General features: G+C 39.1%; 1 protein-coding gene across 1 annotated transcript in view; it reads left to right on the top strand.

The window, feature by feature from the left end:
• The first annotated feature begins 807 nt into the window (after positions 1 to 807).
• The window catches only part of cadps2 (Ca++-dependent secretion activator 2), a 244,053-nt gene continuing 228,656 nt past the window's right edge, over positions 808 to 16,204 (top strand). The window contains exon 1 of the mRNA XM_055222491.1: positions 808 to 1,340. Coding sequence (XP_055078466.1) covers positions 966 to 1,340 — 375 coding nt within the window. The 5' untranslated portion in view covers positions 808 to 965. The remainder of the gene's footprint in view (positions 1,341 to 16,204) is intronic.

Genomic DNA, 16,204 nt, shown 5'->3' with positions numbered 1-16,204 from the left:
TTTATATGTCCAAATGCTGCAAAACCTGTTTCACCAACTTGCAATGCCACTTTCACCAGGATGATGTCATCTCATTAGCCCAAGAACATGTGCAGGTAATAACTTAAAGTATAGTTATTAAAAATTAGCACAGCATTGTCCCAGTTTACTAAATTCATGTTTGCTGTGCCATTGGTTCAGCAGGGCGCATTCCTCTGTGTATAGCACAACTATTACTGTGGAGGGACAGTTTAATCAGGGCGTGTGGTCTCATCTGTGACACTGGGGAAACACTGACCTCTTGTGGCCACAGATAATGCTGCTATCAGAACACTACATTTAGCCACCGGGTGAAAATTGCAAAGGTTTACTAGAGTATAATCCAGAAACAAGTGTCTCTTCTCGATGTTTATAAAAAAGCACGTTGTGGGGAGATATTCAACACCACACTGCGCTTGTTGAAACAGGCACTTCCTCAAAAGCCACGCGCATTTGACTGAAAACGAATCACTTATTTTACAAAACCCAGTTCAATTCAGTTTAGGATTGCGCTCAGGAGGAGTACAGGTTATATTTACGCTGATGTTTTCTTTTTTCGCATACAGAGAGTGAGTCCTCTTCCTTCTCTTTCCTATCTTTGTGCCAGCTACAGGTTGCTCACCTGTGCGCTGTGCCGGAGCGCGCTCACGCAGCTCTGTGCAACAGCGTGCAGCGGCGGGAGCGCGCAGTCATTCCTCCACACTCTGCACTCTCCTCTGTGCGCCACGGACCAGACACACCGCACAAATATTCACCAACAAACTCCTCCCATCGCATCTCACCGTGACAAAACTCGACTTATTTCTAGTCCTGGGGGTAAACACACTTTAAACTTCTGCAGGAGACGGATTTGCTTCGGAAAAGTGCAGCCTCGAACGCCACGTCGTCTAAAACAAACAAAGTCAAAACTGTTTCCCACTTTCGCCACAGCGGGACTTTAGGACACGATGCTTGACCCGTCCTCCAGCGAAGACACCGGCGGCGAATCTGACCCCGAAGTGGTCCAGGAGCCCCCGAGGAAAGGCTCCGCTTCAGTGTCGGTGAAGCGCGGTAACAGCAGCAGCGGGAGCAGCGGCGGGGGCAGTGGACGGGCTGGGGCACACAAGAGACCCCCATCTGCACCTGCTGGAACCGCGGGGAAGGGGCCGAAGGACAGTGCAGCGCCCACGGAGGAAGATGAGGAAAAGAAGGAGCGAGAAAAGCAGCAGAAGGAGGAAGAGGAGAGGAAAATCAAACTGCAAATTTACGTGTTTGTGCTGAGGTGCATAGCGTACCCTTTCAACGCCAAGCAGCCCACAGACATGGCCAGGAGGCAGCAGAAGGTGAGTGGACCCTCTTTTGCGACACTATCTTTACTAAAAGTTTACACATGACGCCACAACTCCGGGAATATTTTTTTTCACACAATGAGATATTTGGAGGTTACTTGCTGAATTGATTGACTGATAAGCTGATACTTTGACAACTGGCCTGCTGTCTGTATGGCATTAGGATTCTAGCCATATGCAGAGCCGGTTCTAGCTTCCAGGGGGCCCCAAGATGAATTTGTCTCTGGGGCCCCTGACTGCAGATGCGTCCTGGATTCACATTTGACAACATTATGACTCCGCTCGCATCACCTTGACCAGTTGTATTTGTATTTATATGACCAACATCAGACTGAAAACATCCAGAATGTCACAGCGACCATTGTCACAAAAACAGTAGACAAACGATAAGCAGGGTCAAGATTTCTTTAATTCTAGACGTTTTTTCTGGCGACAGTGGGCTTAAAATTACATTATAAAGGGTCCTTGCACCGGTGTAAAAACCAAATGTAGCAGCTGTAGCTATTTTACTACTATAGATATAAAACAGATGTAATCGTTTTTAGGCTGATGTAAACACTCAAACCCTCTGTCCAATAAAACTTGATATATTATTTTCAATATAAATGTATGGGCTTTTGGGGGCCCTCTGGTGGCCTCGGGGCCCTAAGCAGCTACTTAGTCTGCTTTTAGGCTGGGCCCTGGTCATATGCATGGTCAAACTCTTTGGAACCACCACCATCAATTGTGGGTAGCCTATACAAAATGATAACTGATCACCCATCGATTTTGACATATTGTGAAATGGATAGGCTTTAAACACCAGTTATAGCAGTATTTTTGTGTTTGTTTTTGTAGATATCTTAATCAAATATATATAGTGTTTAAGTTGATCCTATATAAATGTATCCATAGAGGACATAATGACCCTTGCTTGGAAAATCTGTGTAGTGTTTCTTTTTGATGAGGATTCTCTTGCTGAACACAGGATTGATCTTGTTCAAGTATGTTTCATTTTTTTTTTTTTTTTTACCTGTAGTCTCTCAGTGCTTCTTATCCTTTTCATATCTTGTTCTAGACATTCTACACCGCATTTTTGAAGAGCTCTTGTCTTTTGAGTTATACCCAAGATATGACATTTGGTAAAGCAGCTAAATGAGTTGAGGGAAATGTATAAATTCAAAAGTATATCAAAGTTTTTTATATGAGAAATGAGTTGCACCATTGCTTTTAAGTAAAAAAATAATAATAAGACAGAACATGCACAAATCTGCTATGGCGGCTCAATCTAAGGATGCACCGATCCATCTTTTTCTGTTACGATATCGATACTTGGACTTTAAAATGATGTGATACAGAGCTTAAGTTGGTAAGAATGGGATCCAGAATCGATACCTGAGCCATTTCATTTTGCAGTAGCTGGAGTATTTGGTATTAGTAATAATATTGGTATTGGTGTGTCAAAATCTACTCAAGGAAAAGATTGGCTTGTTCACAGACTAGTTAAATGATCTTTAGATTTGAGGATTTAAAATGACAGCTTTAAACTCTTTAATAATCAAGTTTTGTGCAAAATAATGATCTAAAATATTACCGAATTGCATAAAAAGTAACTAGTAACTAATACTTGTAGTAGTATTTTTTTTATGCAACTTTATACTTATGTTTAGGTACACATTTAGCAGCCGTACTTGTGCTTGTAATGAGTACATTTTCAGTCACAGCGCTGCACTTTTACTAGAGTACAAATTTCCAATATTTGGACTTTTTTGTGTATTGGCTATCAGCCTTAAATCTCCAGCAGAGGGCGATATTTTGTTTTGGTCAATCTGCTGCCTAAAAAAATACACACAAAGCTTTATATTAACACTTTAATATGAAGAGATAGCTGCACAAAAGGTGAGTACACAGTTGCCTTATAGGGTTGTGGTAAAAAATAGGGCTGTGGAGGAGTTTGTAGTAAAATTTAATTAATCTGTTTGGGGAAAAATAATCAAAATTGGCCCTACATATCAGCCCAAAAATATCGTCAGATCTTATCGGCATTGGTTTGTCTGAATTCTAAACAATCTGCATCTGCCATGAAAAAATCCATATTGGTTGATCTCTAACTGTGACTATTACTACTACTAAAAACAAATTGACATGCCCAACTTAAAGCTTTGTACAGCAACATAACATAGAGATCTGATTCTGTTTTCTGCTCTTGCCTCAGTGGACATTTCTAAACACAGTGAGTTTGTTTGAAACAGGAGGAATAAAACATTGATTTATTGTTTTTGTTTATCCGGAGCTGGCTTGCTGGACATCAGCATGGATGTGCTGAGATACTGGTTTGAATCCCCCGATTAGATGCAGGCTACAGACCGGAAGAATCAATACCACCCTGGAAATACCTCCTGTGTAAAAGAGGTCAAGGAGATGCACTACTTCCACTGAGACACCATATGAAAAATGAATGTTTATTATATTACAGGACTGGACAAATGTCACCGATATGGAACAATGGCTTATATATAATTGATACTTCCAGTGACATCATGTTTGAGGGACTTCATGTATGTCTATGGTGGCATATTCCACAGTTGTCATGGTGACACAATAAACACATTAGCAAACATGGCTTAATACGTTTTTAGATTCTGAAAACAAATGTTCTGGAGCCTGTGCTCAATATGAGCGTTCATGGCCCCATTATGTGTTTTTAAAAGAAAAGGTGAGACTGAAAAACCGTTGACCTTAACTGTAGCGTTATTTGAGAGGTACTTGTTTAGCAGCACAAATCAGCTTCCCTTTTGTAGTTCAAGCTGAGTCAGTTTGTTATTGTCAGATTGTGTTAAAACAAAGCTCAGATTAAAGTCTAACTTGAGTAACAGTGCTTCAGACAGAGCAGTGCCTCTTGTTAGCTTAATTGTGATGACATCAACTGCAAAGTACCTAGTGCAAACATCAACTTGCTACCACTTTATTTAGACCTATGTTCTTGTACGGTATGCTTGTGGACATGTTTAAACATTTGACATTTGAAAACATAAACTGCAATTGTTTAAAATTGCAATCCAAATTTTCTTCACAAAATTGTGCAGCCTTAAATTGACTATATCAAACTCTCATGGATATGAGGTCCAATTGTCTGAAATGATCCATGATGAGCTTGGGGTTTTTAAGTTCTGCAGACAACGTGGTAGGATTTTGGACCTTGGAGAAATGAATTGGAATATTTTGTGATAAATGTCACAAATTATAAGACCATATTGATTGTACATTCATAATGTTAATTTTCAAAGTATGTGTTGATGTACACAGGTACTCGGAGTGGACCTGTGATTTGGCAGTGATTGTGGGTCTTTGAAAATGTTCACCTCAAAACCTTTCATAAGGCTCTCGCTGAATCTGATTGGAATACAGTTTTTACAATTATTGAGCTGCAAAGTTTTGGCTTTCTCTTAGGCTCTCGTCCTTGCTACTTTTATGAATACTTATTATTCATTATTATTTCAAAATATTAATTACTATCCCTTTTGTTCCCCACACCCACTTTAGACCTCCCTTCTTTCTCATGAGATGCTGAACCAACCAACTCAACCCGAATATTACAAAATACAGTTATAGTTTTTGTACAACTGTCCTGGAAGCTGTTGCCTGGTATCTCCTCCCTCCGTGTTCATTTTCCTGTTGGCTAAGTCTCGGTCTATACTTATCTCTGGTCGGGGTGGTTTTGACTTTACAACGCTTGACTGGATAAGAAAAATTGCCACGGCGGTTTTCTTGTGTTTTGAATGTGTCGTCAGAGTGTGCAGCAAGAAAACACAACATATTCACTTAACTGATGTAAAGATATTGTGGTGATTTTTAAAAGTGCCCCATGCAACTTTTCATGTCATCTACTAATTCCCACAGAGATACTATTACTTTGCCTGGAATGTTCCACAGCATGGCATTAAACTCATCTTGATCATTCAAAACTGCGATTTTGATTGCGATTAAGCAGCCCTATCTCCCAATTATTTCTCTTTTTTAGATCCATCATTGAGGAGTAGTAAAAGTGTTTGAATTGCTGTGTCTGTCTCCTAGAGCTCTTTCATGATTTATTGAAATAAAAGTTGTCTGGTGTAAATCAGAGGAAGCAAAAGATCGGTCCTGAAGGCGTCTGCACAAATAAAGGATGTTTATTTCCCAAAGAGCCCAGCCTTGTGCCCCAACACCTTTAATTAATTCAGCTTTTCCTTGTAAAACATTAGCCTGACTTTTTCTACAAATCACATACTGACATTTGCAAAACTAAGACTCCTAGATTGAGTAAAAATAAATAACATCTTGTCACTGATAACAAGGTTTGAGCAAGAACAGTCGCATTTATAGACATTAATTAATTTTTATGGTGCACTGTGTAACTTTTCTGGTGGCTCCAACTGGACATCATTGCTTTGGTGGCATTAAACTCATTGATCTTGTCTTTATTACATTACAGAGATGTTTTTTTTTAAATAGTGGAGTACCTTGAAACATGCATTCTTGTGAGTGGGATAACCTCATAGACTGTATAAAGAAGTGGACTAAAGGAGTGTGACGTCGTCCATACAGTTCGGCTCCAGTCAAATGAAGCTCATCGAGGCTAGAGCAGTTATCGTGGCAAATTTGGAGCCAATTTTGCAATTTCCAACATTAGTATCATAGCAACCAAAGAGCAAATCCGGAGCAAAACTGTTGAAGTTGATGCCTCTTCCCATCGGCGCTGCTGTTTTAGCAGGGAGTGGGCGCTTAGCAACACTGTCAGTCAAACCTGTTGCTAATGCTAGAAGGAGCGACCTCGGGGAAAGAAGACCTCTGATTTGGCTCTTATTAGCTTTCATATCTCGGACACAATAGTGAAATAAATATATGAGGATCATGTAGGGTGGGTTAATACGAACATTTTAAAACCCAAATGATGAGTCTGACAGCAGCAGTTATAGAGAGAGGGGACACAGTTTTTCAAAGTAAGGTGAATTGGAGCCAGAGTCAGTGGAGCCAGAAGTGCGCCCATGCTCACTTCCTATTTGAAACGCAGCTAGCTGGTAAGCTATGTCCATTTATATATACAGTCTATGGGTAACCTCTCCACAGATCTGCACTCGACTTTGGCCTGGTGCCGTGTTCTACCATGGAGATGGGGTTTAATGCCATACCATGGTACACTCTCGGAAAAGCAATAAAATCTCTCAGATGAGTGAAGGTGGTGGCAGACACTCTACCAGGAAAGTAATTTTTTTACTGCATGTAATTGAGCAAAAATGTTTTTGTCCTAGCACAGATATATTGTAAATTGCAGCTGTCAGGGTAACATGAATCTGCTGTGTGTTGTGTGCCTCTGTTTTTATTGTCTAAAAATCCATTTGTGTGCTGTTAGCATGCTAGTTGTTGTTAGCATTGCCTTCATCATGTTGAATAATGGTGGTAGGAATGCAGTGGGAAAGCGTTTCAATACATAAAAACTGGAACAATATATTTTGGGCCTCAGTATTTATCGTGGGGACTTTTTCTTTGCATTAATGGAGAGATTTTTGTTATTATTTTTGTTGTAATACCATAAGATTTGAGCTGTAGAAGGTTGAATAAGTCACTTTTATGGCTAATTATTGCTTCAGTCTGCTGTTTATTTATTGCAAATCATGCTTGTTAATGAGACTGTATTTTAAAAAATTGGTTCACTGGGATTATCCTGTTTTGTGTCAGTGGCATAAAGTAGTTTCAGTATTATCGTTTATCACAATATTTCTCTTTAGCAACATATTGTGCATCAAAATGTGTTATTGAGACAGGTCTACACTTTTCTGTACTTTTTAAAAATATGGTTTGCATCACAATTACTTAATTTTGCTCAGGTCTCTGCACTGCCTCCTGTGGCTCAGAGAATAGACTATAAAGCAGCTCTGCTTGTGAACAAGTCTCACCAAAGTACATCTCCAACATGTTAGTGCCATATGAACAATCTCACACCCTGAGGACTTCAGAGTGCCCAGAGTCAGGACTAAACATGGAGAAACAGTCTTTGAAGATAATGGACAGGCCTCTACTTTGACAATGTTTAAATCCAGGCCCAAAACAGTTCTGTTTAGTTGTGCATATGACTGGAAGGTTTTTATTCTGCACTCTTCTTTTTTCTGGTAAATTTTATGATGGTTGTTTATGTTTTTATTTGTTTGTATTGTGATTTTAATGTCTTTCTTATTCTGTAAAGCACTTTGAATTACTTTGTGTATCAATTGTGCTATAAATAAACTTGCCTCGCTTCTAAAATGGTCACAATTGTTATAATTTAGTTCTTAGGATTATATTGTATCCTGATTTGACAATTATCACTTATCACAAAAAAAAAATCTGCAAGCATCAAAACTGAACCATTTATTATCTCCATTTGGACAATAAAACAATATAATGTACTTACCTCTAGTATCAGAGCTGAGGTTTCTCTTCAAGTCAAACCTATGAAGCTTTAAACAGAGAGAGCTCGACCTTGTGGCTCTGAAGTGGCTCTGATTATTCTGCAATTTACACACAGCCTGCGGCAAATCCTTGTTTAAAATGCGAAAAATGTGGAAAAATTGGACAAGGGGTGGAAAATCAAGGTAAAACCTCTTTTTATGCATGTATGCCTCTGCCTACTGTTTGAATGTTTCATAAATGTCATTAGCATAAATATTCGTTGATGTTTTATCACCATTATACACTTGTTATAGGTTTTTTGGCAGGACCTTAATTAGAACACAAGAATAGTAATTCTGTTGTTTCGGGGCAGTGAGGCCGGGCATATCGCTTGTGACTTTTTGAAAATGTTACGCAGCATAAACCACAAAAAGAAAGTAACTGTTTTTGATAATAAATCGCTTTTTTTGACCAGGGATTAGGCTTGTCACTATAACAAATTTTGAAGTGCGATATATCATTGAAGTAAATGTAGATGATAAATGATAATATTGAAAGCAAAAGACAAATTTAAATCTGTCAACTGGACAAATCGTTGTAGGAGTGAAGATGTTTCACTGCTCATCCAAGTCTCTTCTTCAGTTCTGGTCAGATTGCTGCTGCTGGACACTGCCTTATAACTATCTGAGGGGAGGGGCTAACCACACTGAAACTGTAAACAGCTATTGTCTCCAGTTTCAGTCTTAACGACCCTATTCAACCCTTAATGTCCCCCCCTATTGTTCTCTTTGTTCCTGTTTGTTTTGGGTCTGAGGATAGAGTTGTAGATTGGTGAGATCTTATGTTGCAGGCCCTTATTCCTGTCTAAGAAAGGATTGTCTTTCCAAACAAAACTATCTTCTTTAACTCTCCTCTCAAACCATTTCTTTTCTCTGGCTAAGATCTGAACTTCACTATCTTCAAAGGAGTGGTTAGAGGCTTTGAGATGGAGATGTATGGCTGGGGTCCAGAGGAACTCTCACGCTGGTGTTGGTACATTCTCTTATGTAGTGGCTGTTTAGTTTCTCCAATATAATGCTCACTGCACTCTCCACTACACTGAATAGAGTAGACAGATTTAAATTTCATCTTTTGCTATGGATCAGACCTGGACGACTGAGAGATTATACAGAGATAATATTGAAACCAAATCAGAAAGCAGAATAATCCCCCAAAAAGTTTCTATCTATAAAGAGCCATAGAAGTTCATAATCCAACTTTCTACAATTCTCATTGTAGTACAGAAAAATAACTAAAGATTTTCCGCTGTTGCAAGGAAAAAGTACCCATGATAAATACTGACGCCCAGAAAGTACTGTTCCATCTGTTATGTATTGAACCATACGTCGATAGTATTATAGTATAGTATTTATCGTGACAGGCCTACGAGGGATGTCTGACTTTTAAAGTTTTGGCCAGCTGGAAAGTATATATATTCACTGAAGCAAAAACACAAATCAAACTAAATCAAAACTGCATCTTGTTATATTGTAAAAGAAAAATATAAAACCTCTGAACTGGACAAAAAGTTGTAAGAGAGAAGACATTTCGCTGCTCATCCAAGACACTATTACACCCCTGGTAGACGCGTGTTGGCTGTGGCAAATGTTTAGGAGAGAACTGAAATTTTAATATCTAGTACAGCATATATAAGAAAATTATACAAACTCGATGTGCAGTCTTTCAAATACACTGTAAGGTGATATTTCTGCTCTTTTGTGTAGGCCTGTCACAATAAACCCTATATCAAGTTATCGTTCAATACATATGACAGATGGAAGAATACTTTTTGGAGGTCAGTATTTATCATGGGTACTTTTTCCTTGCACCAGTTGTAAATCTTTGGTTATTTCTTTTACTACGACGAGGCTTGAGCTGCGGAAGGTTGAATTATGAACTTCTGTGACTCGTTTTCGATACAAGCTCATAGTCTTTAAACATATTTTTAAGAATACTTTTTGTGAACAATTCTGCTTCATGGTGTATCATTTATCGTCTATATTTACTTCAGCAGTAAATCGCACTTTGAAATTTGGTTTGTGACAGGCCTATGTTTGTGGTGTGCTTAGACCTCCTTTTTCGGTGTCATTAACATCCACTCATATCCCAAGTCTTCTCAATATGCATTTTAATAGAAATCCAATGCGTACATAAAAAAATAGATGTTTAAGTTCTTGACCTGTAAGTAAGCAAAATGTCTTTATGCTGAAACCAAATTGCACTTATAAAGACAGTCTTCTAACCTTCTATATATTGTGTTACTGTAGCCTTAAGAAGTCCACTGCTCTTCTCTGCCTTGACTCTCCTGACTCGAGACCTCATCCTTTTCTCTGGTCTCTGGCCCCGGGCCCTTTAGCCCTGCCTCTGTGTATGTGTGCAGCCCTGCCTTCGCTCTGAAGAAAGACGGGAGGAAGACCAAGCTTTATGTAACCGCACGTCTCCTCTGCACTGCACTGACAGGCGGACACAGTGATGACGGAACAGGACTCAAGTCGCCTCCAGCTCAACTCGAGCCAAAAATCACACCCACAACCACCACTCGCACTCTCCAGAAATCAGAAAAACGCAGTGTCTTTCCCTGAGCGAGCGCTTTTATCTCGGGTTTGTGTATTAAACATCTGCTGTGGGATTAGCTGTGAATGGGGAATCTGCGTGGGTCTCCTGTGAGGGGGTTCTCTGTACTCTCTATAAAGGGCTTCTGGGAAATGGGACAGAAGAGGAGAGGAGGGGTAGGACTGAAATGGAAGGAGAATCCGTGGTGATGAATAAGAAGGTTTGGCTGTAAAGGGCAGAGTATTTGCACGCTGGTGATATAAGTGAGGTAATTAAGGTACAGTGGGTCACATGCAGCGGACTACGACTGGACTCGACCGGCAAATCAACCCAACTATGCATGTAAAGTTGCGTGATAACTTATTTGTGTGTTTGTTGCATGTATAGGAGTATTTCGCCATTGGTAGAGTGAGCCCTTAGACTCTTGGCGGTAGAAAAAATGCAACACTTGTTTAATCTCGAGGCAAAGAGCTGGAGAAGAGATGGGCAACTCGAAACCAAAAGCATTGCACATCTGGGAATACTATGCTGTCGAAGTGTTACCCAGTCCGCTGCTAACCCAACCAGTCGCTAATTAAGAGCGACTATCACAGAAACCCTCTTTTCCCACCTGGGGGTGATACTTCCGTGAGCTGAGTGCAGGTGCTTGTCTAGAGGAAGGTACAAAGAAGGGGACTGTGTGTAAATCCTAGACTGCATATATATAAGTGGACATAGCTAACCTGCTATCCGCCATGTTCCATATAGGCAGTGATCATGGTCCTGCTTCCTGTCTCCAGTTCACTTGACATTAGAAAACTGTCGTCCCTCTTTCCATAAATACTGCTGTCAGGCTCGTTGTTTAGTTTTAAAATGTTTGTATTAACCCACGCTACATGATGCTGGTATTTTTATTTCGCTATTGTGTCCGTAACTCAAGATATGAACATTAATAAGAGACAAATCAGCTGCCTTCTTTCCCTGAGGTCGCTCCTGCTAGTGCTAGCAACAGGTTTGATTGACAGCGTTGCTAAGCGCCTGCCCCCTTGCCAAACCAGCAGTTCGGGCGGGAACGGGCATTACCTTCAACAGCTTTGCTCCAGATTGGTTCTTTGGTTGCTACGATACTCGCGGTTGGAATTTCAAATATGGAAATCTGCTCCAAATTCGCCCCTATAACTCTTAGCCTCGATGAGCTTCTTTTGGCTGAAGCTGAACACTATGGGTGACGTCACACTTCCTTAATCCATGTCTTTATACAGTCTATGGTGTAAAGCCCTGTGTGCTCCAACACATGCTTTAGTTTAATTTTCCCTTTATACTTGTCTTTAAAGCTTATCAGCGTTTACATTGCTGCATGTACAAAGAACTCTGCATATTTGTTCAGTAGATACGCAGAGTAATTGTTAGCTGTCGTCATTGCCTGCTCCCGCCACAGCGCATGGACACACACCTCCTGGGTACAGATGCAAATATAGAAATACCATGGACTTTATTTACACAAATGTTATACATAGCAGGAGAGGACTGTTAGGACTTACTGAGGACTTATCTAGAACCTACCGAAACAGGACTGAACTGGGACTCGACTGTAAATGCGACTTAGGACTTTCCTTGAACCTGGGCTCTGCTTGAATGTAAACTGGACTAGACTGGGACAAGACGTGCACTAAACTTGAATTAAACTTGTCTACTAAATCCACCTTTATAGAGCGAGCTAAAGCCTTGGCAGTTTGACTTTGTGGCTCTGATGTCACTTACAGCAGATCGTTGTCGACAGAAATGATTAATCGAAACAGAACACTGGTGCCTTTATCGAGAAAAACAATGTGTACTTACAAAATCAAGCTATTTTTTTTTTCTTTTTATTGGCACTAATACATTTGCTCAGCTTGAATATGGTTGGTAAAAGCTTTTCAGAAATCATTGGAATTTTTTTGAGCAAAAAAAAAAAAGTGGTTGTGAAAGGTCATCCGTGCAGACTGTGGTCAAAAAGAGATAGAAATGACATTAGTCGAGGCTTTGCTCTTTGCAGTCAGGCAAAAGCGGGGCTGTCGTAACCAAACCAGCTTTTTAATTTAACCTCCTGTTTTTCCAGCATTTAGAATTGTCATTTTCCTCTTGATTTCAGAAACATGTAGTGCTTCAGGGTTCAGATCAAACTGACAAAATGTTTGACAAAATAGTAAGTCGGTAAGTAACTCAATAATTTGCTTCTTAGGCCATTGGCTGGTTTACCAATTTAGTAAGAATTAGGGTTACACGCTATAATGCAAAAATATATATGGCAGTATTGTGTAACTCGTGTAACTTTGTGGTGGAAGGGCTGGTACTAGCTTATCTTCATGGAGATGCGTTTGTTTTGCCTGGAATGTTGACAATAAGCCTGTGCATGGAGACAAGTAGATGACGCCACTGGAGAAACTTGCATCTGTGGAGCGGTGCCTGCACTCACAGTAAGAATGGATGTTTTTGAACATTTATACAGCAATAAAAGCACCTGTAATTGAATAAATGCAAAAAGAAGATAGAACTTTAATGCCAAACTGTGGAACATTTCAGGCAAAGCAGTAACATCCACAAGTACACAAGGAGGTGATAATAAATAATGAAGATTCTGTATTTGATATCGTAATGCTTTTGGAAGAATAGTGACAATAGGTTAGATGTCGATTAGTTGTTGTTTTGGAGATATGCAAAAGTAGAATATTAAAAAATTATGCTCCAAAAATGGTGATTCAAAATAACTAACAAACTAAACTAAAATGAACTTTGTTTCAGTCAAGTTAAAGCAGACATATCATGCTTGTGTCTGCTATATAGTTATATTCTATGACACCCATGGATCATTATGTTATAATTTGAACATTTTAAATATTCATCTAAAACAACATGATAAAAGAAACATGTCCGCTGACTTCTGCAGTAGAAAATTGCGGTGCCCAATGGGAGCTGGGAGTGAATGTCGCCGTAAACGAAAGAGCCATGCAGCTGTCGGCCCGTCCCATGGATACATGCACATCATACTATGAGCTGCAGATTTTTAATTTTTTTCCATTTGTCCTTAAATGACTGCGTGATGCTGCCAAATCCAATGTGTATCACTGATTAAGAAAATTTAATTGGAAAATGAAGTACGGAGCAGTGGGCGTATGCCGATAGCAGTGGGGAACGACTACATCATGGTTAAAAGCTCTGAAAAGTCGATTTTGCATAATAGGTCCGCTTTAAAGTTTTGCATTATGTGGTATCAGTGGTATCTAACGATTCAAGTTTTATGCAATACTTTAACCTCAACGAAGATATTTTTATGCATTTTTTTTTCAAAATATATATCAACTGAATATTGTCATTGGGATTAGAGTTAAATTCTGTCAATATTGCCCATCCCTACAACAAATGCACCATAATCCAGTGTAATCTACAATTTTGAACCATGAACTGTGTGTAACCCTGGTTTGGCCTGTATGACTTTAGATCAGTCTGAAGATTCCCTCACTGTGGAGGTGGGAGCAGCAGAAAGATGTACTGAAACCTAGGCATAAGATTTCACTGTTATGTTTGGGCTCGGAAATAAGATGTGCTGCATTTTTAATGAAGCCTGCAGCAAAAATCATTCTGACTTTTCTGCCTCCAAACTTTTTAGACAGATTTTATTCAGCTTCAAGTTACATGATCTGCTTAACGTTGTTCTTATTAAATGGTGTACTGTTTCATCACAGAGACGTTTGTAAGTGATGAAGCTGAAATGTGTGTTTCCTTCAGGGTCTCCAGAGCTCACCATTTCAGTATTGTATTGGTTTTGTAGTCTGTGAATTGCGTCCCCTATGAGAACTCTCAAATTATAATTATATGCAGATTTGGGTTTGTTAAAATAGTGCACTGATAGGTAATGATATTAGTTGAGGTTTTGCTCTTTGCAGTCAGGAAAAAGTGGGGCTGTCATAACCAAACCAGCATTTTAATTTAACCTCCTGCTTTTCCAGCATTTAGAATTATCATTTTCCTCTTGATTTCAGAAACATGCAGTGCTCCAGGGTTCAGATCAAACTGACAAAATGTTTTGACAAAATAGTAAGTAGGTAAGTAACTCAGTAATTTTCTTCTTAGGCCATTGGCTGGTTTAACGATTTTGTAAGAATTAGGGTTGCAAACCAGTATATTCACATTTGAAAAGTTTCAGTTTTTTTTTGTTTTTTTTATGTTCTGAGTCCCTCCTCACTACCCCTTCAGAGCGCCATCACATTATAATCTGAGTGCATCCCACTAATGAACCTATTGCATATTGCATCGGGTTTGTATAGTTGTTGTGTACAGTTTTGTATAATGCTTTTGAATACTTATGTAGAATTATCATGTGGGAGCGGTGGGTGGGAGGGTGATGTAGGTTTGTGAGCTGAGCATTGCACAGAATCCTGGTCTCAAATATGTATTGGAGCTGGGCCGCCGGCCACTGCGCCAGTATAGCACATGCACCTCTAATACTATGAATCCCAGAATGCTTTGCAAATGTGTTGGCCCCTCCACTTCTGTTGATACTCATTAGCATCTGGTACCTGTCGCCTCACACAAATTTAATCCACCCCTTCTGAAAAACATGCAGATGTTGTTGAAATTTTTCAATAAATATTTAGTTTGGCTGCGAGTTAGTCACAGTTTTTAATTTTGGCCCTCTGGAATTTGAGTTTGATGCTCCTGGTCTAAAACGTCTTCAGACATGTTTTTGATGAGGGAATAACTTTACAACATGGTAGAAAGCTCAAAAAATCTATTTTGCATAATACACCTCTCTTTAATAATTTATCATTTCCATTTCCAACAAAGATGATCAGTACTTATTTTTGTTTACTTCAGAAGTATAACTTGTCAAGTTTTTAAATTAGAGGTAAACCCATTTCCACTACTGCAGGCACTACTAGCTCTACTGTTGTTACTACTTCTATACTGTCACTCCCACTGCTCATTGTGCCACTAATAGTACAATTTTTACTAGCATTTTAACACGGCACTCTCAAAAAAGTAGCAAGTAAATTTACATTGCATTGCATGTTTTTCATAAGGCATTAGAAAAGATACATTTATGTATTTTTCTTTCATGTGTTTAGGCTCATGCAGTTGTAAATGTAGACTTGGTAAAATTACATATTGAACATTTCTGTAATTGAGATGCATTTGTTTCCGTGTTTACCCATAGCTTACAGTGAGACATTGATAGCATTGCAATAGACTTGTTTATACTGTAAAGTCTATAAAATCTGGCTTCATAAATCTCTTTTGTCTTCCCACAGCGGGCTACAATGCAGCGCAAGCAAATCAAATGCTTTTCCTCCAATATTTCCAACTGTGTGCTTCCTGGTTGGACTCCAAACAGATTCACACTTCCCCATATGACTTAAGCTCACACTGTAGACAATTATATATAATTAGACAATGTTGGGGCTGGAGAAAAAAAAAAAAAAGCTAAAACTGACAAATGTGTAAGTGCCTAGTCAGGTGCTTAAAAAAAACAGAACTAGCTCATTTTAAACAGTTTGCAATGGTGTGGTCCAAAGTTATTCCTTTGCTTAGTCATTCCGAGCATCCTAATTGTTACATTTGGGCAGTTTTCCCCTGTACTTTTTTTATTTGCCTAAATTTTTGTAGTGATTTTTTTTTTAAGTTTATAAAAGTTAGTCCTGTTTTTTTTTTTATATATATATTTTTGTTATTTCTTTTTAGTCATTAGTTGTTGCAGAATTTTTGTCTATTTTTAAAAAATATTTAAGTATTATTTTCATAGTTTTGATCCCGGTCATTTTGTTTCGTGCCCAAGAGTCTTTAAATATGATCCTCGCTCTCTTGGCTTAGTTCAGCCTTATACAGGGTCATAGGAGCTACCAGCATTGACCACCTCACCATGGTCT

This window comes from Periophthalmus magnuspinnatus, chromosome 6 (genome assembly GCF_009829125.3).
Source record: "Periophthalmus magnuspinnatus isolate fPerMag1 chromosome 6, fPerMag1.2.pri, whole genome shotgun sequence".
Taxonomy (NCBI): Eukaryota; Metazoa; Chordata; class Actinopteri; order Gobiiformes; family Gobiidae; genus Periophthalmus; species Periophthalmus magnuspinnatus.
This window is presented reverse-complemented; position numbering and strand designations above follow the sequence as displayed.